The sequence below is a fragment of the Pempheris klunzingeri genome, chromosome 21 (genome assembly GCF_042242105.1).
Source record: "Pempheris klunzingeri isolate RE-2024b chromosome 21, fPemKlu1.hap1, whole genome shotgun sequence".
Taxonomy (NCBI): Eukaryota; Metazoa; Chordata; class Actinopteri; order Acropomatiformes; family Pempheridae; genus Pempheris; species Pempheris klunzingeri.
In genome coordinates, this window is record NC_092032.1 from 11,723,965 (window position 1) to 11,746,767 (window position 22,803).

Below are 22,803 nucleotides of genomic sequence, written 5' to 3' on the forward strand. Positions count from 1 at the left end.
GTCTGGATGTCAAGGCGAGTGTGAGCGTGTCAGGCTGATTTCTGCACCCTGCTTCCTTTCTAGTGACTCTATTTGACAGACTGGACCATGTGATCACTGTGTTTATACCACAGTCTTTGTCTCTCTCTTTCTCTCTTTTACATATATTGTTCCTTCCTAGTCCGCCCAGTGGAGACGGCAAATCGGGTTCCAGCACTTTACCGCCAATCAAATCAAAGACCAACTTCATTGAAGCCGACAAGTACTTCTTGCCGTTTGAGCTGGCATGTCAGTCCAAATGTCCCCGTATCGTCATCACCTCGCTCGACTGTTTACAGGTCAGTGGCAGGACTAGTTGGACTGCAGACCCCTGAATGTTTGCATGAGTGTTTCTATATGGCTGTCCACAGCACGATGGGTTTTTCATTTGCAATGTCCTTTAACATCCTACGTCTACCCCGGCCAAGTCATGTAGAGACAACTAAAAATATACACTCAAGCAACGAGGTCATTGTGCAGAAATGGTCATGACAATAAAGGCTAGCGGGTCATATTCTCCGGCTTCACAAGTTGCCTCTGTGTGTGTGTGTTTGCGCGCATGTTTGCATGTGTAGAAGCTGATAGCGTACGGCCACCTGACAGGCAGCGCCCCAGACAGCACGGCCCCGGGCAAGAAGCTCATCGACAGGATCATCGAGACCATCTGCGCTTGCTTCCAAGGCCCACAGACCGATGAGGGCGTGCAGCTACAGATTATAAAGGTGCGCTGATGTCCGCGGCTTCTGACACATCACAGTTCATTACACAGATCCGTAACCAAAGTTAGAACGCTTTAATTTGCCGTCACAATTACAATATTTCTCAAAAGCAGACCACTGTATCTTTCTATCACTTTGTTTTATTTATATCTAATTAATTTTATTTTTGATACTGCAGACAACCCTGTCACACTCAATCAGTATCATTTTAAAAGAATAATTTAGGTGATGTGTAATTATATTCTAAATGTGATAATTTAAAGGGAGACAAGCCTTAATTAAGTGTGAATGAGGGATTGTTGTTCTCAGTTGCCATTTTGCTTATCTTCCACACCAAAGTAAAGGGTGTAATTATATTTGTAGTATTTGTAATGAGTTACAAAATGGTAGAGAACTCGCAGTTCTCTAAGGCTGCTTGAATGATACAGTTTAGATTTTATTCGGATGTTAGCAGCTATTTATCATGATAGTTTGATTGTTGATCTGTAAAAGCCTCTAAGCCCATGAAATTTGTTCATCATTTTCATCATGAGTTAGATATGAAATAGAATATTGCTGCAACTTATGTGATACAAAAGTGTCTAAGCCATTATTATCCTATTTTCCTCGCATATGTTTATTGTATATCACCAAGATAAAAATCTGTTCCCCTGATATCTATGATGATGATTCACACTTGAAGAGTTCTTGAAGAGTTATGGAACTCTTCAACTGTGCAGGTAAAGTACCAGTGTGACCTGGCAAAAGATGCAGGGCTCTTTTTGACACCGACATGTAACATTTCCCGAGCTCATCTGAAAAACTTGAAACTTACTTTGTCATTATAAAAAGTAACAATTGTATGTTAAAATTCGGTTTTAGAGATGGTTCCTTTTGCACTTACAGTCGAACAAAGTGTTTCCTTGTACAAGATACAGTTTTACAGTTTTGGTGACCCCAAGCATCAGTTTGAGGTTCATCTGAACCCTGCCACTGTGACTCCTCGTGTCTCCCCCTCTTTCACGCCTTTTCTTTACTCCTTCTCCCAGGCTCTGTTGACAGCGGTGACCTCTCAGCACATAGAAATCCACGAGGGCACAGTGCTGCAGGCTGTCCGCACGTGTTACAACATCTACCTGGCCAGCAAGAACCTCATCAACCAGACCACAGCCAAGGCCACGCTCACACAGATGCTCAACGTCATCTTCGCACGCATGGAGAATCAAGCAGTATGTTCAACCCTTTGGAAGCATTCACTCATAACACAGAATGCTGCTTATGTAGAAAGATGCACAAAAGCGAGAGAGAGGGCAACTCCTCCTTTGAGCCGTTGTCTGATGAAAGTTGACACTAAACAAAAGCCGATGTAGCTGTTTTCTAGATCAAACAAACAATATTCAGACTCAAAAATTTGCGAGGTTTGCAATTTAAAAATGCTGCAACAATTTGGAAACATGTAAAACTGTTTTGGCATACAGTCAGACTGGATTGTAATATAAAGAGACATTGCATTCTATGAGAAAGCTTTCTGCTTGTTGGTTTACTCAAACCACCTATTCCTGATTTGATTAGTCTACTGTTTGCTTTGTGTCCAGAGGGACATTTTAGGTGTTGCTTTCCAAAAAAAAAAAAGCTTGCTCTAATGTCATCTTTTTCTTTTTGAATGACACTTTTCCCCCTCCTCACCTGCCTCCCTCCCTTCCTTTTGGACACATAGCTTACAAATCACAAGCTATCTTGGTCTCTGGCCTCCAGAAAGCGTGACCGCCAGGTAAAGCGTGCAGGACTGCCGTGACTTGCCTGATCAGAACTCTTAAACTCTTCTCTGTGTATCTGTGTTTGCGCATTACGCTTTTTCCTCATCCATTCATGCACTCATACGTTCTCTTCCTTTGCTCCTACACTTGCACAGGAGCAGGTATGCTGTGTACTTTTTCCACCATATGCTTGCCGTGGCTTCTGTTGACTTGCCTACAAATCATCTCTGCTTTCCTGCACCAGTTTACATTTTAGTTTACATTCACATCTGGGTGTGGTAAATTCTTTGTTGCAGGTCAGCTGTGCCTGTCTCATTCCTGACAGCTTTTAGTTATGTTTTGTTTCTCCAAAGACCTAATATAGATCTTTTAGAACAATGAGTGAGTGCTATTGAGTCAGACATAGACAGAGAACTATAAAGAAGCAGTCAGGGGTGGAGATAGAGAGACAAGGCAGACTTTGAGGCAGAGGCCTATTGTTGTGTTGTCACTGCCTGCATAGTGTGGTGCTGCTGCTCAGGAAGATCCACTTTCTATGTTTGTGTGTAGATGTATCCTCCTGACTGCAGCTCAGCATGATCACACACACACACACACACACTCGCTCACTCTCACACAGACTCAGCCTTCACTATCCGACTGAGGTGGCATTTAAATAATGAGCTTAGTTTGTTTGCGCTGCCTCGCCCGTCCCCTCCAGCCGAGGTGCGTTGTCTGGCCTTGTTACTGTTGCACATATTCAATGCTAATTGTTTCATTCAGAATGCTGTGTCGTTCAATTTAGTTGCTTACATTTAAATGTGACAATAGCAGCAAGCTCATTTAATTAGAGTTGAGCAGCTTCTGGAAGTGTGGTTTTGAAAACAGAACATAATGGGTTTAATAAAAGGAGTTTGTGTGTGAAGAAGATGTGAAATGCAGTTTTGGATTTTTTTTTATATAAGACAAAAGAATCTCTCTCAAAGGAAACGGCATAAAACAGATGTATAATTGTGACTTGTGGCTAGAGAGGGAGATGAGACAGACTACTTCACTAAAACAAATTCACATTTGCCATCAGTGTCCCTGCATTTGGCTGAAATAGACTGTTAATTACAGTCATTAATTGAAAAGCTAGTCTGCCGTAGATAGAGGGATCACCATCTATCACCACTGTTTTGTAAATGTGTCGCACTGTTTATATTTCCATCTGTAACCCATGTCTCTTTTTAGTTACTGTGCTTTTTCTCTTTGAGTCACTTAAGTCTATAAGTTGTTTTTTTTAACATTTATGCCCGATAAATCTACAAATGCACTTGGACTGAAAATGCACCATGGGCTGTTGTTAATTTAGCTTGGCTTAGACAATTTCCACTACATGTGATTGTTTGCTCTCTGTTTTGAGAATTGTATGGATGTTTGCTATGAAATAGTGAAATGTGTAACGTTGCATACAAGTACTTATTCCCCTCCTAAGTTCTGCAGTAGAGATAGCTTTACTCTTTCTCTCTAAATCTATTATCTGAAATAACACAATACTGTCTAACATCACATTCTTTGAGCTGCAGCCATGTGCACATGTCTTGTGACCCACTTTAAGTTCATGACCTACCAAGCTGAAGTATAGCAACACTTTCCAGCACTCCATATCAGAAGCAGCGGTAACACATGTCAGCCATGACGCATCAGCCAGGACACGGCTGTATGAGCCATTTTCCATCAGAAATACCTTCTGCCACCAGCGGACTTAAATAGACCCAGTCCACACTAGCCAGCATGAATCTATTCCACAAAGTTTGTCCCATCGCTGTTTTAGTGGCATGTCCTACTTCTCAGTGAGTGCGTTTTCATATACATTTCCATAAGAATTCACATCTACTTTATGCTGATGCAATCTAGATGTTTGAAAAAATCTAAGAAAGTCTAAGAGCCATCGTATTTTGCTTTCTGCTTTGACATCTGGAAGTGTTGTGGCCCTGCTTTGGGCTCATTTAGCCCTCAGTAAATCTAGACAGGTTGTTCAAATTTGTGGTTGCTGTTATGAGTTTGTTTACATAGTCTTAATAGTCACAATCACAGTCTCTTTGTGTGTGTTGTCTGTGTCTGTGGGTTTTGTTTTGTTTTTATTATTTTATTTTTTTTGTATGTGTGTGTGTGTCCCACCCCCTCACAGCTGCAGGAAGCAAAGCAGCTGGAAAGAGAGCGGCACCGGCAGCACTCCCCGGTCACCCAGCACACAGAGCCAGACTCCCCTCAGCTCCAGGCACACATCCACCCGCCGGCCAAGGGTCTGATCCAGGAGCCCAACGGGCCTGTCACCCCTCCAACTCCCAGCATCACCATCCCATCCACCCCATCCACCCCCTCAACACCCGCCCCGGAGGGCAGCACCAGATCTGTGTCTGGGGAACAGGAGGAGCAGAGGGAACAGGGAGAGCAGGGGCCGGTCTACGAGAGCCCAGATCCAGAAAATGGTTCTGATTTTTGCGTGGCGGAAAATGAACAGACTGAGGCAGATCAAGCCACCGCAGCAGCACAGAGTAAGACTGCAACAGATGTTTACTGTTGCAAACATTTGATACGACATTCAGCACTGCAATGGGTCATTCAGGGAGAGAATCAGAATATGAAGAGCAAAATAGTCCGTCAGTCACATTGTAACTTTTGGCACCCTGACCCAGAATGCACTATGCTTATGGCAGAAATGGATGTGTCCTGCACCTTTGATTCAACACAGATGATGAGTGTGTTTCCTAAAACTGTGTGCGTGTGTTGTTCAGGCGCAGCAGCCCAGCAGCATCCAGAGGCACGTGAGGAAGAGGATGAGGGGACCCCAAACTATGAGGAGAAAGCGCAGGAAATAGTCCAGAGTATTCTGCAGGAGGTGGTCAATACTGTTGCAGGAGGTGAGATGTGTTCTGTATGCTGTAAAAACTATATATAACATATAAATGTACTTTTTAAGACAGTGCCCAATTGTACTCTGAGATACTAATACTGTTTACTAATGTTGTTAGTAATTAAAAATGATAATAAAAGCACAGAAATTGATTACTTGTACAACCCACCATAAAGGAACTGTCAAGTGAGTGTATATGTTGTGGTGCACTAGCAGCTCAATGAGCAGCAAGTTCAAAGACTTCAGCCACAAATACCTCTCTGCTTTTTGTTCAGCTCCTTCTCAGTTTGCTCACCCTCTTTTACTGTATTTGACATTTCTGTAGAATATGAATTATTTGACCTCTGCACATTTGCACCTGCTTTTGTGAATTAGAGAATGTTTTATGCAGAAGTAGCCCTTGCAAGTTTGCTAGTGATCTAGCAGAAGGCAGCTCACTGCTGGAATTAGCCATAAATGTAATTCCTCCTCCTATTATTTACACATTCTTTACTTTAATGCATGTGGAAAAAGGAGAGAGGTGCACTTTACTGAATATACAAGCTGTACCTCAGCAAACAAGTGACAAGTGAGCTCTGCTCCCAGGCTGGTGCCTTAGTTTGATAAATAAGAAGCACCTCTCTGGGTACAAAATGTGTCTGAAAGGAGATGCAAAAGTCTCTAGAGCCGGCTGTCTGTTAAGAAATAACAGCCTAAGTTCCTGGGAAGCTACACTGTAATTTTGGGTCAGGTCAAGCTTCCTAAAGTTCCCTTAAAGCACTCTGTTTTTGTGTGCGAAAGTTAAAAAGACCTTCAAAAGACTTTTTCTGTGGCTGCAAAAAAGTGTCATTAACTTATACACACAAAAGAATAGTGCTTTGGCTTCCTTGTTCAAATACAGTGTCACCCTTGAGCAACAATTTGACAAACAGGCTTTAAAGGCCGGTGGGAACATTGAGCAGAAATGCACTCTAGTATCCCCCCTTAGCCTAAAAGTTCTCTCATAATGCTGTTGAACATCGTGCTCGCTAATATGCCACTGTCATTTTCTCTCTTTGTACTTGACCAGAACATCATGTCAAAATCTGACGGTTTAATGTTGCTTTTACTTAAAACATGTAGTCTTGTTCGAGGATATTTGAAGCTGTACAAGTATCACATTGTGATTAGAGTTCAGTGTGTCACCCCTGTCAATCCAACGCCTCCTTGCTCCATCGCACCACCGCAGGGCACTGCTTGGACCCCACAAACCTTTGCTCCGATACAAAGGAGTCTGGTGGCGAGCCGGCAGAGTCGGAGCCGGCTGAAGCGGTGACAGAGGGGACCCAGAGCTCCCTGGAGGACGAGGGCACCTTGGGTAGTGACAGCGAGCACGTCCATGCCAACGGCATCCCCGGCACGCCTATTTCTGCCAGCTTCACCCCCTCGCTGCCTGATGACAGACTGTCTCTCTCATCCAATGACACTCAGGTGAAGGACGGACCAGAGCTGTAGGAACAAAGCATGCTAAACATTTATAGCACACTGAATTTTTGCTATATATTTAATCTAAATGTTATTCATATTTATGTTTCATATTTATGTGTTATGAGTGTGCTGGAGTTCAGCCCCGACCTAAAAAATATTTAATTCTTCTTCCTTCCTTCCTTTTCCTGAATATCTGTACTGGCTGAGAGTCAGAACAGTGATTTACTTGATTTAATGAAAAAGATTGTCAACACTTAGACTGTGAGGACTACTTATCATTAATAAAGGTTTCTAATAGACCCAGAAGTTTATAATCATACACTTGTTATGTTTAGTCAGCTGGAGGATGTGAGATTCAGTTCAGAAGGTGTTGCTAACTGAACACTGATCTTTCTGATTTTGTTTCTCTGTAGGAATCAGGAGCAGCGCCTGGCCAGCCGCCTGGGGCCAAATTTTCCCACATCCTTCAGAAAGATGCCTTCCTTGTCTTTCGCTCACTCTGCAAGTTGTCAATGAAGCCGCTGTCAGATGGACCACCTGATCCGAAGTAAGAATTTATTCCATGTTGGGTTCAAGAATGGGTTTACAGTATAGTACAGTTTATTTCTCAATATTTCCTGATGATTTAGAGACAAAATAACCAGTTACTCAAGAAAATAAGAGATAAAAAAGATTAATAAATAATAAAAATAATTTTTAGTTTTAGCCCTTCCTTTGAGCTACATTATGTGTACAGGCCTTCCTATGAAGGCTCTGGAAAGCATAACTAAAATTTACCTGTAAGCAAAAGAAAACAGAACTTCTACTTCCTGGTGATGCCATATAACCCAGATCATAGTGGAGGAAGCATAATAACGCACACACTTTGTGTCAATAACTTGTAATCACCATTTTGGATTTGCTCATTCACAAGCATGTTTGAAAATTTGTTCTGTCATTTAGATATTTTCCACCTTTGGTTCCTAAACACATCAATAGTTAAAGGTCATGTTCAGCTATACAGTGGATGAATTTTGAGATTAGTAATATATTCTACAGTTAGTCAAGCCACTGCCACAGCTACTGCTGCTGTTGTTATTGTGTGTGAGTGTGTTGGGTGTAGGAATAGACATGAGTCATGGTTTATAATGAGGATTGCTCCAGTGATAACAGTAGTGTTGATAAATAGTGATGAAGGAGACAATGAGGCATCGCTCAGCGTTTTCTGAATCACTTCCTGTTTTCATGAAGCACGAATCCCTTTTTAGCTGTTTCATTTTTTCTAATTACCAGAACAGGGGAAAATAATCTGATTCTGCTATCATTCATTTATACATCTGAGCACTCTCTGGTTTGCCCAGTCCTGATAGCAGTAGCTTTTGTGAAACAGGATTTCCTGCATCTGGTTTCTGTGTATAACTCAATTCACGCAGCGTCTACGGCGTGACATTTATATTTGTTTGTGTACTTTTGTATTTATTCCATCTTTTGAATTGTTTTTTGTCAGCTTGCAAAATATAAGATCAGTCCATCCTCGAATAGTGTTCAAAATGTGACTGACTGTGGTGGCAAAGCAAGAGAGCGGTGTGTGTTTGTACGTCTGGTGAAGGCCATGTCAATTACCTTTAGCACTGATGTACCATGTCACTGTCGGACAGAAACCTTTTAGCCTCCTAACAAGGCTGCTCTGCGTGATGTTTCACTCTCTCACAAACACACACGTACAACACAACACACAGACTGAAATGCTGCGTTGTTATTACCTTAACTATCAGACACTACTTTGTATCTTCATGGTGGATCAGGGGGAAAAGGTCTGGTCTCAAGAGGGATTATTTTGTGCCTGCTATGAGACATCTATTGTATTGTATACAAAATTAACCAAATTGTCCTCTGTTGTCAAAAGGATTTTTACATTAGTGGGTTGATTCAGGCACTTAAATCCAAATAAGTATACAAGTGTGTATATATTAAAAATGTATACATCCTTTTTGTATATCCTACTTAGACTGTCTGTCTGTTGTCACCATACAGTACTATGCTTTGTTCAGCTTTTCTAGTTTAAAAATACATGTACATTAGCACGTCAGCCTCAATAAAATCTCAGGAATTTCCCTCCTGGTTTGTAGCATTATGGGTAATGTAGTCTTTTGTACAACACTTGGGATTTAGATTTTTCTGTGCATCTTGTGACCATAACTTAATATGTAAATGATAATAATATACACATAGTTTTACTTTCAACAATTTCTCATAAACAAGAATTCCTTTTTCTCTTTTGTTTTTCTGGCTCTGTAGACAATTACACTAGTGTAAGATTTGACAGAAGTGGCCTTTTTGGGGGAAAAAAATGTCTGTGTTTTGAAAAAGTAGTGCCTCATAAATCCTACTTTGTCTGCTCGCCAGAGATGGAAGACATTGCAGTGAAGCAGCCAATCCCGGCATATTAAGTAGAAAGTATGTTTTTTGAGCTCCAGTTTTTCTGTCCCGCTGCTGCAGAAGAACAGTTCAGACAAGCTGAGGCTCTACCCACAGGAGCTTTGATTTAGTTGCCCTTGCATTTCTTTGATGGCTGTTGAAGATTTTGAGCCTCAGATGGAGAGATAGAATGATGTGCTCTCAGTGTGCATTACACTGGCGCTTCTTTGAGGTATAATTTAGCTTGAAGGACAGATAATTTGCCCATAAGTACTTGGTTTTACTAACACTTCTTTCTTTTTTTTATCGCTGAATTGATTCTACGTCTGAAATGTTGATGCTCATCAGATAGAACAATGTGTTCCCAGGGTCTTGAGCAGATGGCTGGAAAAAAAAATCTCTTAAGTTGTTTTATGCAGGAGCCAGCTTCATTCTCAAAGGGCTTGGGTACACAATACAGTATATGAGCCAAAGATACAGACATGGACACCGCAACACACAGAAATACGCTCAGTCAGTCTTTCCTCTCTTACTGTGTTATAATATATTGTTAAAATATTCAGACAGACTTCATGATAAGATTCTTCTGAGCTTTACGTCATCACCAGTACGGGGTCTTTTAATAATTTTTTATTCTAGGGGAGCAGATGTCAACATACTATACTATTTTCCACTCTAGCAGTCCCCCTTGACTTTACTTGAATAGTTTTGATCATTTTACCGGCAAGGCTTTGTGGGAAACGCTGCTTGAACCTCCTCCCTCTCTCCCGCTGCCTCAGGTCCCATGAGCTGCGATCGAAGGTCTTGTCCCTCCAGCTGCTCCTGTCCATCCTGCAGAACGCCGGGCCCATCTTCAAGACTAACGAGATGTTCATCAACGCCATCAAGCAGTACCTGTGTGTGGCCCTGTCCAAGAACGGCGTCTCCTCTGTGCCTGAGGTCTTCGAACTCTCGCTCTCCATTTTCCTCACTCTGCTCTCTCACTTCAAGACGCACCTCAAGATGCAAATCGAGGTAACATGCTGGTCCCTGCACGTTGTACTAATCAAGAAAATTTCAGTTTTTGTTTTGTCAGCTTGTCAGACTTGCACTGTAATGGTTATGACAGAGATATCTGCTGTGGAAAATGACTGCTGACAGCCTGAATAGATTTTAATACCATGAAACCGTAAGTGTCAGGGTTTTTCAGGCTAGGGCTTAACAACCTATTTTGTTTTTGAGCAACTTCTAACCTGCTACACTCTCTTCAGCTGCTTCATAATGATCGGAAATATATGCTGGAAAGTTTTTAATGTGATGTGATGAAGACCGTTCATACTACCGAAACATGCAGCTCTCTGACAGCTGCTACCTGCTGCTGTCATTCTTCAGCACTGCGCCCTCCATGTGGTGTTTTGTGTTCAGCTTTTTCCTTTCATTTCTTCCCAGCTCTATTGTGATTCATATATGCAGGGATTCCTGATAAACTAGTTGGCGAAGTACAGTATCTACATTTATAGATCCGCCCACCGCTTCTTGATGAGAAGCGGCAGTTTCACACCTTCTCTGGCTGCTGACGGCCTTTCTGGGAAATTAATGACAAAAGTGCAACAGAATACAATTAGAAAGGCAGCAATGTAGAATTGTTCTTTAAACACCAGTTTCTACATGTGTGCGCTCATAGGTTAATATTCACCTGCTTTAATTGAATAAACATAGTGGTTCTTCTTTTCTTTCTATAAACAGCACATACTGCATATTCTGATATTCTGACAGTCTGATACTGTTTCTCCGTGCAGCCAGCAGTTGATGTAAATGATGGGAGATGTGGTTTTTTTCTCACAGAGCGCTGTAACATTATTCCACCTTGGTGCAACTCAGGGCTGCACTATTACCTACTTTCTGCTGCCTGCGGTCTATTGTTGTCTGTTTGAGTCGGTTCAAAGTTTCTAATGCGTGAGCGCCTGCTTTGGTCGTTCTGTCTACTGGAGGCACTCATGTGGGCTCCTGGACAATATTGTGTGTCGTGTTGGTCATGCGCAGGCAGTTGATCGTGTTTTCGCCTCTCCTCTCGTGTTTCTGTTGCTCTTTCTCACTTGTCACATGGGCTTTGTCTGCAGGTGTTCTTCAAGGAGATTTTCCTGTACATTCTTGAGACTTCCACAAGCTCCTACGACCACAAGTGGATGGTCATACAAACCCTCACTAGAATATGCGCAGGTTTGTGTCTCATTTTAACACCACTTCCTGATGTGTAATTAATAAGCATTTGGACTTTGGTAATGAGGCTTAGGAGAGACACTTCTCATACAAATAAACCTGATGTTTTGCAGTCAGTTAAATGTGTTTAATCACATTGTCATTTTTAAAGCTTTGTATTAACGGCTATTATTAACCTCTTTGGAAGTCGATAATTATTTTGTTGCTTGCTTCAGACTCCATAAAAGCAGTGTACACAGTCTGAATTTGTTTTCATGGATTGTTACTGACAAACTCCATCTGTCTCTCTCAGATGCCCAGAGTGTGGTGGACATCTACGTGAACTATGATTGTGACTTGAATGCTGCTAACATATTTGAGCGGTTGGTCAATGACCTCTCAAAAATTGCTCAGGGTCGCGGAGGCCACGAGCTCGGCACAACACCGCTCCAGGTGATATTTTGTCTCTCCTTTTTTTTCATGATATTTAGCTTTATTTAGTGCTACTGTTATTTTGATATTTATTACATTTTTACAATTATTTATTGTATTGTTATTTAATGTTCTACGGCACTGGGATAACATTTTCTTTATTCCTTTCTAGGAGTTGACCTTGAGAAAGAAAGGCCTTGAATGTTTAGTGTCCATCCTGAAATGTATGGTAGAATGGAGTAAAGACCAATACGTCAACCCCAACTCTCAGACCAGCCTCGGTAAGACGTTGATGCACTGAATATGAATGTAATTTATCAAGACTGTCTGGCAGCTATCAGACCTGAGCTGAATACGATAGACAAGAAAATGACCTTTCTGCTCATTCTAATTCTACACACTGACTAAACATTTAGTCTTTAGACATATAAGTGGCATTCATGTTTGTCTTTGCTGTGTCACACAGAATTACCTCTTACTGCTGAATCACATCACTAATATTGAAGGATGAATTAAACTCCACAGGGAAGTCTTTGCTAATTCTTGAAGATTTAAAGAGGGTTTGGTTAGATTGCATACAGTGATGCATATCAGTGCGTTTCACATTTTATATTAAGGCGTGATGAGAAGTAGTTTGATTAATTAGCTTCCGTACAGATGGTGCACACTGGAACTGTTTGTGTGCCTGTACTATAATGCTTTCTTGGCTTTGCCCATAAACATCCAGATTGTTGTTTTTCCTCAAAGGTCTGTGGAGAATTCAACTTGTGTTGTGGAAAGTGTGTGCGATGGATGAGACTGCCAAGGTTAGAACTAGTCTTAACCCTGACCAGCCGGGTTTTTGGCAGCAGTTCATCAGTGAGTTTAACCGGGGTTAGCTGTAAAGCTCACATCCATCAGCTCGACTCCAATCAGTTGTCGGATTGACAGCTGGCATTCACCAGCCAGAGGAGTGAGATAATGCCCATCGGGCCAGCGCAGACACGGTAATCCACAAGTTTTAGCCTAAAAGAGCGAGCGAGCGATACCTGCAGCCAAGCCGTGATGAAATGCCCATCTACAACATACAGAGCATCTCCTTTGTGTAAGACTGGCCTCTGGGTCTGTTGCACGCCAGAGGATTTCTGTTGTTTTCCAAACTGAGGAACAAGTGCAACTTTGTGGAAGGGCTAGACAGATATCGCACAAGCCCCTGGGACTATCCACAGGCTAGCCTCGGGCTAAGCTGTCAAGGCTAACCAGCTGAGGCAGTTGTGTTCACTCACAGGGACGTTATCTTGCCAAAACTTATGACAACTCATTAGTAATCTTGCAGTAGCTCATAGGTCAGAATTAGAATTTTGAATGTTAAATCCGCCCTGCTGGATTTCAGACGAAGACTATTTTCCTCCTCGTACAAAGGAAGCGCAATGTGATTTCTGAATACAAAACACTGAATTGTGTGATCCATTCCACAGTATAACAGTGCAATATATCACCTTCTCTCAATTCAATTGTCCCTTGTGTCATTTTCTCTCCTCTTTGTATGACTTCAAAGCAAAAGCAGGTAATAGTAGAACAGTACAGAGTGTTTGCTAGAACGTGTTGGTGTGATGACAGTCGTTGGTTTTAAGCTTGTTGTGTTTGTAGCTTTACTAGTCTTGCATTATTTAACATGTTTGTAGGGTTTCCCATTACCTACTCACTCCATAGATTGTAACCAAAACCATGTATGAATTTACATAAATTAAATGCAGAAACACTTTTTTTCTGAGCTCGATGAGTACAAATGCTGCATGTTAATTTTATGAATATGCTATAAATCTTCCCAGTACACAGCTTAAACTTTGACTTTAATTCACCCTCCTTCCTCTGTGTTCCTCCGCCTCTTTGTCTCCACTCTGTATAAGCCCAAGAACGGGAAGCACCCTGCCAGCTCACATTACTGTGACACTGTCTTGAATGTTTTAAAGAGTTTCCGATGAGTAATCAGACGCCTGGCCCCAGCACAGGGGTTACAGGGTGGCAGCAGATCCCCGAGCTCGTCTCAGGCTTAAGAAACCACCTCTCTTTGCCTTAAAGTTCCGGCTGCTTCCTCTTTGACTGCCTGGAACGTTTTAGATAACCCACCTTTCTTAATCTCCCACTCTGCCCTGCACGAGCTCCGTGCGACTAAGTGTGTGTTTTCTGGAGTTCGTTAGACTGTGGTCTTTTGTGCATGTGAGTAACGCCAGTGTGCATACTCTCCCTGCCAACAACAATCGTTAAGGCCTCAGGGTCAATTGTTCTCTGTGCTGCAGTTTCGCCTTTCTATTACTGAAGTCCCACTCCCACAGCACTAGCTTTAAGTTCGCTCACTTTTTAAGCCTCCAGGCTGAGCTTGTGCCAACGACAGAGTTTCAATTAAAAACTCTCACCTTTGTGATGGTTTCAGGCAGTTGCTTCTTACAGTAACAAGAGAAATTGGTTGGTTTATTTCCACTCATCTATCGTCCCCTCTGGGTTATCTCAACTCATGTTCTTTGCTCTTCAGGCCAAGAGAAACCATCAGAACAGGAAAGTACAGAGACCAAGGCCCCAGAGACCATAAACCGCTATGGGAGCATTAACTCTTTGGACTCCACTGCCTCGTCCGGCATCGGCAGCTACAGCACCCAGATGTCAGGCACTGACAACCCCGAGCAGTTTGAGGTCCTTAAACAGCAAAAGGAGATCATCGAGCAAGGCATTGACCTGTAAGATTTGCCACACACACACCTGAAATTTCCACCTTACTCTGTTGATACTGCATCAGCTGCAGTGTGATCTGTGTCTCTGGATTCTACACAGGTTCAACAAGAAACCAAAGAGAGGAATCCAGTACCTCCAAGAGCAAGGCATGCTGGGCACAACCCCAGAGGATCTTGCTCAGTTCTTGCACCAGGAAGAGAGGCTTGATTCGGTAACAAGTCACCTTGTTTTAAATTTTGTTGGCAAAATGAAATGTCTTGGACAGGAAAATCATGGCAAAGTTCTTGTGGTCTGCACTAGACCTAATGGACAAAAGACAGCTCATTCAACCCCAACACCGTTATTGGGTTTGTTTGTGGATCTTCTAGAAGCCGAAGTAGCAACAAAATGCTCGGAAAGAAGCAACTCAATAATCTAATGCCTGTCCACCAGCGTTAAACAGCCGCCCAGCCACTCTAACCCAGAGTCCTATAAGCAGTGTTTATGTTAACTCTGATGAAGAGCACACTCTGCCTTGATTGGACAGCCTCGAGGGTGTCTGTACACAGCGGTAATGAGCATTAAAGAGCGTTCATAACATCTAGTTAGCAACAAGGGCCCTCAGACGCAGTGAGACCACGAGCAGCTAATGGAGTGGATAAACAACAAAACCTTATCAGATATCTATCAGATCCACACTGGACTGGATAGTTCTGCTTTTAGACCAGCTTCTTGTGGATCATATGATGAGTGCATGTTAGTTGAAGAGCAATAATAGCCATGCTACTGAGAGTGGAGAGCTCTCAAACCAAATTGGACACACGGTGTGTACGAAAACAACATAGGTTCTTTTAGCAGGATTTTAGATTGTCCCGCTGTGATGTGAATGTTACATTGCAGTACACTGAAACAAGACTGACCTCTGTCTTCTCTCTTAGACTCAAGTGGGAGAGTTCCTCGGGGATAATGACCGTTTCAATAAAGAGGTGATGTACGCCTACGTGGATCAAATGGACTTCCAGGGCAAAGACTTTGTTTCCGCACTAAGGATGTTCCTGGAGGGCTTTCGCCTCCCTGGAGAGGCCCAGAAGATTGACCGGCTCATGGAGAAATTTGCTGCAAGATATCTCGAATGCAATCAGGGGTGAGTTTACATCTTTGGCTAGAAGGTCCAGGCTGTGGAAATAACTGAATTTTATTTCGTCTGGCCCACTTTCAACATGCTGTTATATTAATATGCATTCGCTCTTTCCCTACCCTCGGCTTGCCTTCAATTTCCCAGGCAAACTCTCTTTGCCAGCGCTGACACCGCATACGTCCTTGCCTACTCAATCATTATGCTGACAACAGACCTTCACAGTCCACAGGTAGGCACTCCACAGCAGTCCTTCCCTCAGATATCTGTGACATATAAATCGCGCAGGTTACATAAGCAGCTTTTGACCCTTATCCTTGCTGTCTGCAAAGGTGAAGAATAAAATGACAAAAGAGCAATACATCAAGATGAACCGTGGCATCAACGACAGCAAAGACCTACCAGAGGAGTATCTCTCAGCTATCTATGATGAGATTGCTGGGAAAAAGATCGCCATGAAGGAGACGAAAGAGCTCACCATGAAATCCAACAAGCAGAGTGAGTCTCACCGCTATGGATGTCTCAAAGATGTAATGAGTACTCAGACTAAGATTCCAGTTATTATCCAGAGCCATTTGCCTGATGTCTTTGTTGCAGCAATGATTTCGAATGAGACTTGTAGCTATCAGAGATGCGTCAGATCACTGATAAGATTTGCTGATGACCAATAAAAGTCTGTTAAGAGCTTAAGGAGCAAAGAAATTACAGTGAAGAATTCAGTGAAGAGTTATATGCACTACAGGAACTCTTTTTGAAGCATAATGAAAATATATAACGCAATAGAGTTTGCATGTTCGTGTTTGCCGTCAATTGTCCTGTGAAAAGCATTTAAATCAGCCATTTAAAATTCAATAGGCATGAAGAGGCCACTTGTCACATATTTGCAGAGCTTGTTATAATGAAAAGCTGCAGTGTTTCCTTTGCTGAGTTTATTTGGTCGCTGCAAAAAGCTGTGGGCGTGTATGTGACTATTCATTTGCGTACATTGATGGATTGATACATTGATTCTCTCTCAGGTGTGGCCAGTGAGAAGCAGAGGCGTCTGCTGTACAACGTGGAGATGGAGCAGATGGCCAAAACAGCCAAAGCTCTTATGGAGGCCGTCAGCCATGTCCAGGCTCCCTTCACCAGCGCCACACATCTGGAGCACGTCAGGCCCATGTTCAAGGTACCACCAGCACACATGGACACACACACTCCATGAGGCACATACCGCTTCACACACACCTCATCCCTCTGTTCTTCCTAAGCTGGCGTGGACACCCTTCCTGGCTGCTTTCAGCGTGGGTCTTCAGGACTGCGATGACACCGAAGTGGCCTCACTGTGTCTGGAGGGCATCCGTTGTGCCATCAGGATAGCGTGCATCTTCTCCATACAGGTACTGCAGTCTGAACTGGGGGATTAGTGTCACACAGTATCTCTTACCTTGCGGTATTTTGGCACTTCTTTGTCTTTTTGTCTGTTACAGCTGGAGAGGGATGCGTATGTGCAGGCCCTGGCGAGGTTCACCCTGCTGACAGCCAGCTCTGGCATCTCAGAAATGAAGCAGAAGAACATCGACACCATCAAGACCCTCATCACTGTGGCCCACACTGATGGCAACTACCTGGGCAACTCCTGGCACGAGGTTCGCTGTTTTCTTTCTCCTATCACTTAAAACTGCCCGTCTCTCACTTGCTTTAGTTCCTCTACTATCTTACATCATCTGTCATCTAATGAGCCGCGATAGGCCTCAATTTTGCAGTGGGATAGATGTGTATGTTTTTTAGAATTGCTAAAGCATGACATGAAGCAAACTAACACAGCCTCTTGTGAGTTAATATGTCTAAAAACAACGTTGTATTTAAAACCTTTTTAAAAAATAAAGTAACATTTTAGTAAATACAGTTTTTTTTTATATTTAACATTTGCTGTTCTCCAAACAAGCAGCACATGTTTTAAACTACACCTATATAAGAACAGATGCTGACCCAACCAAAAATGACTGGTATCACTTTAAATGATTTTCTGCTCTGATGTTTTATTTAACTGTTATGCAGTCATAGTTGTTTGTTTATTGGGTTTTTGGATATTTTACAGCATCTAGTTTGAGTTTGCCAAACTAGATGTTGTCAGGCTGCTACAACATTACCATCCATTTAAATGTTGGCCTATTTAGCTATTGGATCATTTCCCTCCTAACGCACATATTTTCCAGTCTCCAATTCCGCCATTCTTGCTTGTTTTTTTTACTATGTCCATTTCCATTACTTTCTGTGTGTTTTGTGCCTCTGAATATGTCTTGTCTTTTCTCAGATCATGAAGTGCATCAGTCAGCTGGAGCTGGCTCAGCTGATCGGCACAGGGGTGAAGGCGCGCTACATCTCAGGGACGGTGCGGGGCAAGGAGGGCTTTGTTACAAGTACAAAGGAGCAGAGCAACGATGAGTACCTGGGTCTAGGTCAGTCATCAACGTATGAATACATGTTGTAAATCAAGCCAAATGTCACGTCGAGTTTGATGTCACGTTTCCTTCAGTGGAGCTGTGCTAAATTAGACAAAACTCCAATCAGTTCTTGTCTGTAAAACCTCTGTGCTTTGCTCCGTAGTTGGAGGGACAGTGGACCGTAAGCAGATCGCCAGCATTCAGGAGTCCATCGGAGAGACCAGTTCTCAGAGTGTGGTGGTGGCTGTGGACAGGTACTGTAGTCACCCTGAACTGAAATAAAATCACAAAAACTTAAACTGAGGTCCTCTGGTTGACCTCATATGTCTAATTTTTCATGTAATTCTATGTCAGTGCACTATACTGCGTCATATTGAACAAGTTCTTCTGTTGGTCATAATTTCTAGTACAAACTATGGCAGGAGAGAAGGAAAAAGGGTTCCTCATGTCTACAACATTTAACAAGCATTAAGCTAGAAACCACCTCGTAACACTGGAAAACATTCAAATATAAAAGCACATTGAAAGGCAGTTAAACATTAACTAGTTATGCAGTCAGTGTGGGTCGTATGTTTTGAGCAAACATCTGTTTTGCACCAGATGTAGTTGACATCCGCCTATTTTTCTATTATGTTTTTGACCGAAATACAAATCTGTGTTAATTTGTCCGTGCAGTGTGGCTTTTGAATACTACTTACTGAAATACTTTTTCTGCTTTAGGATATTCACGGGCTCTACCAGACTGGATGGTAATGCGATAGGTGAGTCTAGCTGATCTAGCTACATACTGTGTCATTCTTATTGCTCCAAGGACAGGTACACTCTGTCTGTTTTTGATCATTATGAGTCACTTTGCCCATACAAAGCACCATTTCTTTGCTCATTGCTAACATCTTGTATCTACTCGTCAGTTGATTTTGTGCGCTGGCTGTGTGCTGTGTCCATGGATGAGCTGGCCTCGCCCACACACCCACGTATGTTCAGCCTGCAAAAAATAGTCGAGATCTCCTACTACAACATGGGCCGCATCAGGCTGCAGTGGTCCAGGATCTGGGAGGTTATCGGAGACCACTTCAACAAGGTGGGTGAGGACTGGTTAATCGTGGAAATCGTGAAACAGAAGCATGTTTTTAAGACATGGATACAGTTAGGTTCTATTGTATAGAAAGAAAGACATATTTTTTGTTTAATTGTTGGCATTATTTATTATATACATGATCCAAATGTTTTTTCATGAACTTACTCAGTTGGGAAGGGAGGGACTGAGCTGCAAAGCCCTGTTTACCTTCTCTCCTACCTTCTGTTTTACAGAGGGCTGATTTCAGTCACTGATAAACACAAATTGTTGCCAGAAAAGCTTTCTGGTGGTTTAGTATTCAAGGACACATCTCTCACTGAGGCCCTGCTTCTCACCGAGTGGCTGCAAACTGGCTTTAGCATTTGTAAAATCAAATCCTCAAAATGATAAGTTATCATGTGGCAAAGTGGATTTTAAGAAAAACTGTTTTCCTGCTGAATGGCGAACTGTTTGTTCTAAGCACGTCGACCTTACCTTCAGTTGCAGGTATTACTGAAGGAACAGTTCTTGGAAAGCTGTATTCCACTCGAATTTAAGACAATGGTTACAAATATGAGCTATTAAAACAAACAGATCTGTTTGTTTTGAATTTTTTGAAATATGTTTCGTCTCTGTGCAGGTTGGCTGTAATTCCAATGAAGATGTGGCAATTTTCGCAGTGGACTCTCTCAGGCAACTGTCCATGAAATTTTTGGAGAAGGGGGAGTTGGCCAACTTCAGATTCCAGAAAGACTTTCTGAGGCCTTTTGAGCACATCATGAAAAAGAACAGGTAAAGAGACAAGTAGTACATTTATCTGTGAGTGAGTGCTTACGGTACCACGATCTGTAGTGCCGGGTGGTGCGAACACAAGGCCAGCACTGTGCCTTTCAGTAGTTGCTATTTCTGGGCTGTTTCTCACATGGCTGCAAAAACACACTGAATCAAGTCACACTTCCCTCCTCCACTCAACCTCTGTAGCAGCTCTGTGCCTCATTTGTTATTCATTCTGTCTTTCTCTGCCTCTACTCTCTTTGTCTTTCTTATGGCAGTGAGTAAGCATATTGTTTGCCTGTTCACTCGGGGAAAAGCAGCAAGCGGACATTTTGACTGACCCATTTCAGTCTGTTTGCATTAGCTTCTCAGCGAATTCATGTAAAAGCCGTTTTTTTCCCCCTTGCTCCTGCTGAATAAGTCTGGAAAGGTTTTTGAACAGCTATCAGTTATAAATGAGTTTGATTTTTTTTTTCACTCATAGTTGTCTGTATGCAGCATGTCAAAAGGCAAGCTGTTTTACTGCAGCGCCCTTTTCATTCATGTGAAAGAGTAGCAGTGTAAGTATAAATCCACCCACGGACTGAACAGACTGAGATCTTCAGCACAGAGAAGATGGCAGGCGGCCATAAAAAACCCTGCAGCGCGCTGAGTCCATTAGACTCTCTCATGCTGCCCTCCTCTGTGTGGTGATGTGTGTGTGTTTGTGTGTGCGGCAGTAAGTGGAGGCAGAGTTTGTCTCTCATTCATAACTTCTGAGCAATTAGAAACGTTCTTCACTATGGCAACAGTTGCTGTGAAAATCTGTCATGCCAAGACTAGCGAGTGTTGGAATAATGATCCTGGCTGAAAATGGGATCGAGGATGTTATCAAGAGCTTTTAATTATAATTGACATAAAAGAGGTGACTTTCCTTGTTCCTAACTGACTCTTCTGCCTCCTGCTTTCTCCCCCCTCCCCACTCTTTCTTTGCCTCTCTCTTTTGCTTCTTCATCTGCTGCTCTCCCTCCCACCCCTTCCATCTACTCCTCCTCCTCAAACCCTTTCCTCTTTTGTTTTCTTCCCTGTCCTTCTTTCAATCCGCTCTCTTCCTCCTCTTACCCCCTATTTCCTGTCTAGGTCTCCCACCATCAGAGACATGGTGGTGCGCTGTATAGCGCAGATGGTTAACTCACAGGCGGCGAACATCCGCTCAGGCTGGAAGAACATTTTCTCCGTGTTCCACCTGGCTGCTTCTGACCAGGATGAGAGCATTGTAGAGCTGGCCTTCCAGACCACCGGCCACATCGTCAGTAAGTCCAGAACATGCGCAGTCACCTGAGGATGATGTAATAACCTCAACGACAACCTCGAATTCATTTTGTCAACCAGTTGCATCTTGTGCTCATCAGATTTTTATCTTATTCTCCATCTTTTCTTTTTTCAACTCTCACCCCTCTATTATTCTACTTTAATCTCCCTCTATCCGTCTCCCAGCGAATGTATTTGAAAAGCACTTTGCGGCCACCATCGACTCCTTCCAGGATGCCGTTAAGTGTCTGTCAGAGTTTGCCTGCAACGCCTCCTTCCCAGACACCAGCATGGAAGCCATCCGCCTCATCCGGCACTGCGCCAAATACGTCTCAGAGAGGCCGCAGGTCAATAACAGGCCCTGCATTATACACAACAGTTTATTGCTTACTGTAAAGGTGCCATAACTGTGCAACACATTAGATAGATTATGAATATTATTGGCCTATCGAAGCAGCAAAAAACAAGATAAAGCAATGGCTGTGATGATAACTATAAATGTACGTTGTACTAACATCTAAAGATTAACAGAATATAAATATGCTATGTTCAGATTATAAACTGTACAGTAGAGGATGGATTAATGTGCCAGTGTGCAGCAGTGTAAGAACATCTGCTGACATCATCCAGTGTGGAACTGTGGCATACTACTATAATCACTTTCACTCTGCTGGCATCATAAAGAGGGAGAATCTGTGCACAGTGAGTCGGTATAGTGCATAGCAGGGGCATGCACAGTATGTATGGAAATGTTTATTCGTTGGAAGGTTAATTCCCCCCCCCCAAGGCAGAAATGATACTATGGTGAACGTGGCTCTCATTTCTCTGGCAGGCCTTCAAAGACTACACCAGTGATGACATGAATGTAGCGCCTGAGGACCGTGTGTGGGTGCGGGGGTGGTTCCCCATTCTCTTCGAGCTCTCCTGCATCATCAACAGGTGTAAGCTGGATGTCAGGACCAGGTAGGCGGGTTCAACACAATTAAAAGCACAAAACTGATTATTTTATCGCCTACTACTTTAGAATCAATTAACTGCAACAACAGCAGCAAAGACAAGTATAGGCTTTGTACAGTCCTGCTGACATCCGATCTTTGCTTTCATGCATGTTTTAGAAAAGCAAATGTCAGCTGTGTCTGTGTGTATTTCCCAGGGGACTAACGGTGATGTTTGAAGTGATGAAGACCTACGGGCACACCTTTGAAAAACACTGGTGGCAAGACCTGTTCAGAATCGTCTTCAGGATCTTTGACAACATGAAGCTGCCTGAGCAACAGACTGAGGTAACGCAGCATCTGCAGTAGTGCCAATGTTGCCACTAACCAGTTGTTTTAAATGAATTTCTCAAAAATCTAAATCCAGTCTCTAATATCTAAGCTGCAGTACTGTGTTGCAGTTTTTTGTCGTCATGTTGTTGAAAGGCACATTCACTCGTACTGTGTTGCACCCTCAGAAAGCAGAGTGGATGACCACCACCTGCAACCATGCACTTTATGCCATCTGTGATGTCTTCACCCAATACTTTGAGTCTCTCAATGACGTCCTGCTGGATGACATCCTGGCTCAGCTGTACTGGTGTGTGCAGCAAGGTGAGCTCACAGCAACCCTTTCTGTCTCCTCTCTCTTAAG

At 42.8% G+C, this 22,803-nt stretch overlaps 1 protein-coding gene across 2 annotated transcripts in view; it reads left to right on the top strand.

Moving 5' to 3' along the window:
- arfgef1 (ADP-ribosylation factor guanine nucleotide-exchange factor 1 (brefeldin A-inhibited)) overlaps positions 1-22,803 on the top strand; it is a 48,254-nt gene that overhangs the window by 19,399 nt on the left and 6,052 nt on the right. The window contains exons 3-32 of one of the 2 annotated variants that reach the window (XM_070852632.1): positions 161-317; positions 594-740; positions 1,766-1,945; positions 2,434-2,487; positions 4,626-4,992; positions 5,233-5,358; positions 6,559-6,800; positions 7,211-7,344; positions 9,974-10,208; positions 11,294-11,393; positions 11,686-11,825; positions 11,977-12,085; positions 14,317-14,518; positions 14,613-14,724; positions 15,431-15,636; positions 15,775-15,859; positions 15,960-16,125; positions 16,644-16,795; positions 16,878-17,006; positions 17,097-17,255; positions 17,924-18,068; positions 18,217-18,307; positions 18,774-18,814; positions 18,965-19,134; positions 19,751-19,902; positions 21,004-21,176; positions 21,361-21,521; positions 22,007-22,137; positions 22,328-22,457; positions 22,628-22,763. In XM_070852632.1, the coding sequence (XP_070708733.1) occupies positions 161-317; positions 594-740; positions 1,766-1,945; positions 2,434-2,487; positions 4,626-4,992; positions 5,233-5,358; positions 6,559-6,800; positions 7,211-7,344; positions 9,974-10,208; positions 11,294-11,393; positions 11,686-11,825; positions 11,977-12,085; positions 14,317-14,518; positions 14,613-14,724; positions 15,431-15,636; positions 15,775-15,859; positions 15,960-16,125; positions 16,644-16,795; positions 16,878-17,006; positions 17,097-17,255; positions 17,924-18,068; positions 18,217-18,307; positions 18,774-18,814; positions 18,965-19,134; positions 19,751-19,902; positions 21,004-21,176; positions 21,361-21,521; positions 22,007-22,137; positions 22,328-22,457; positions 22,628-22,763 (4,532 nt within the window). The remainder of the gene's footprint in view (positions 1-160; positions 318-593; positions 741-1,765; positions 1,946-2,433; positions 2,488-4,625; positions 4,993-5,232; positions 5,359-6,558; positions 6,801-7,210; positions 7,345-9,973; positions 10,209-11,293; positions 11,394-11,685; positions 11,826-11,976; positions 12,086-14,316; positions 14,519-14,612; positions 14,725-15,430; positions 15,637-15,774; positions 15,860-15,959; positions 16,126-16,643; positions 16,796-16,877; positions 17,007-17,096; positions 17,256-17,923; positions 18,069-18,216; positions 18,308-18,773; positions 18,815-18,964; positions 19,135-19,750; positions 19,903-21,003; positions 21,177-21,360; positions 21,522-22,006; positions 22,138-22,327; positions 22,458-22,627; positions 22,764-22,803) is intronic. The other variant, XM_070852633.1, reaches the window with a different exon arrangement.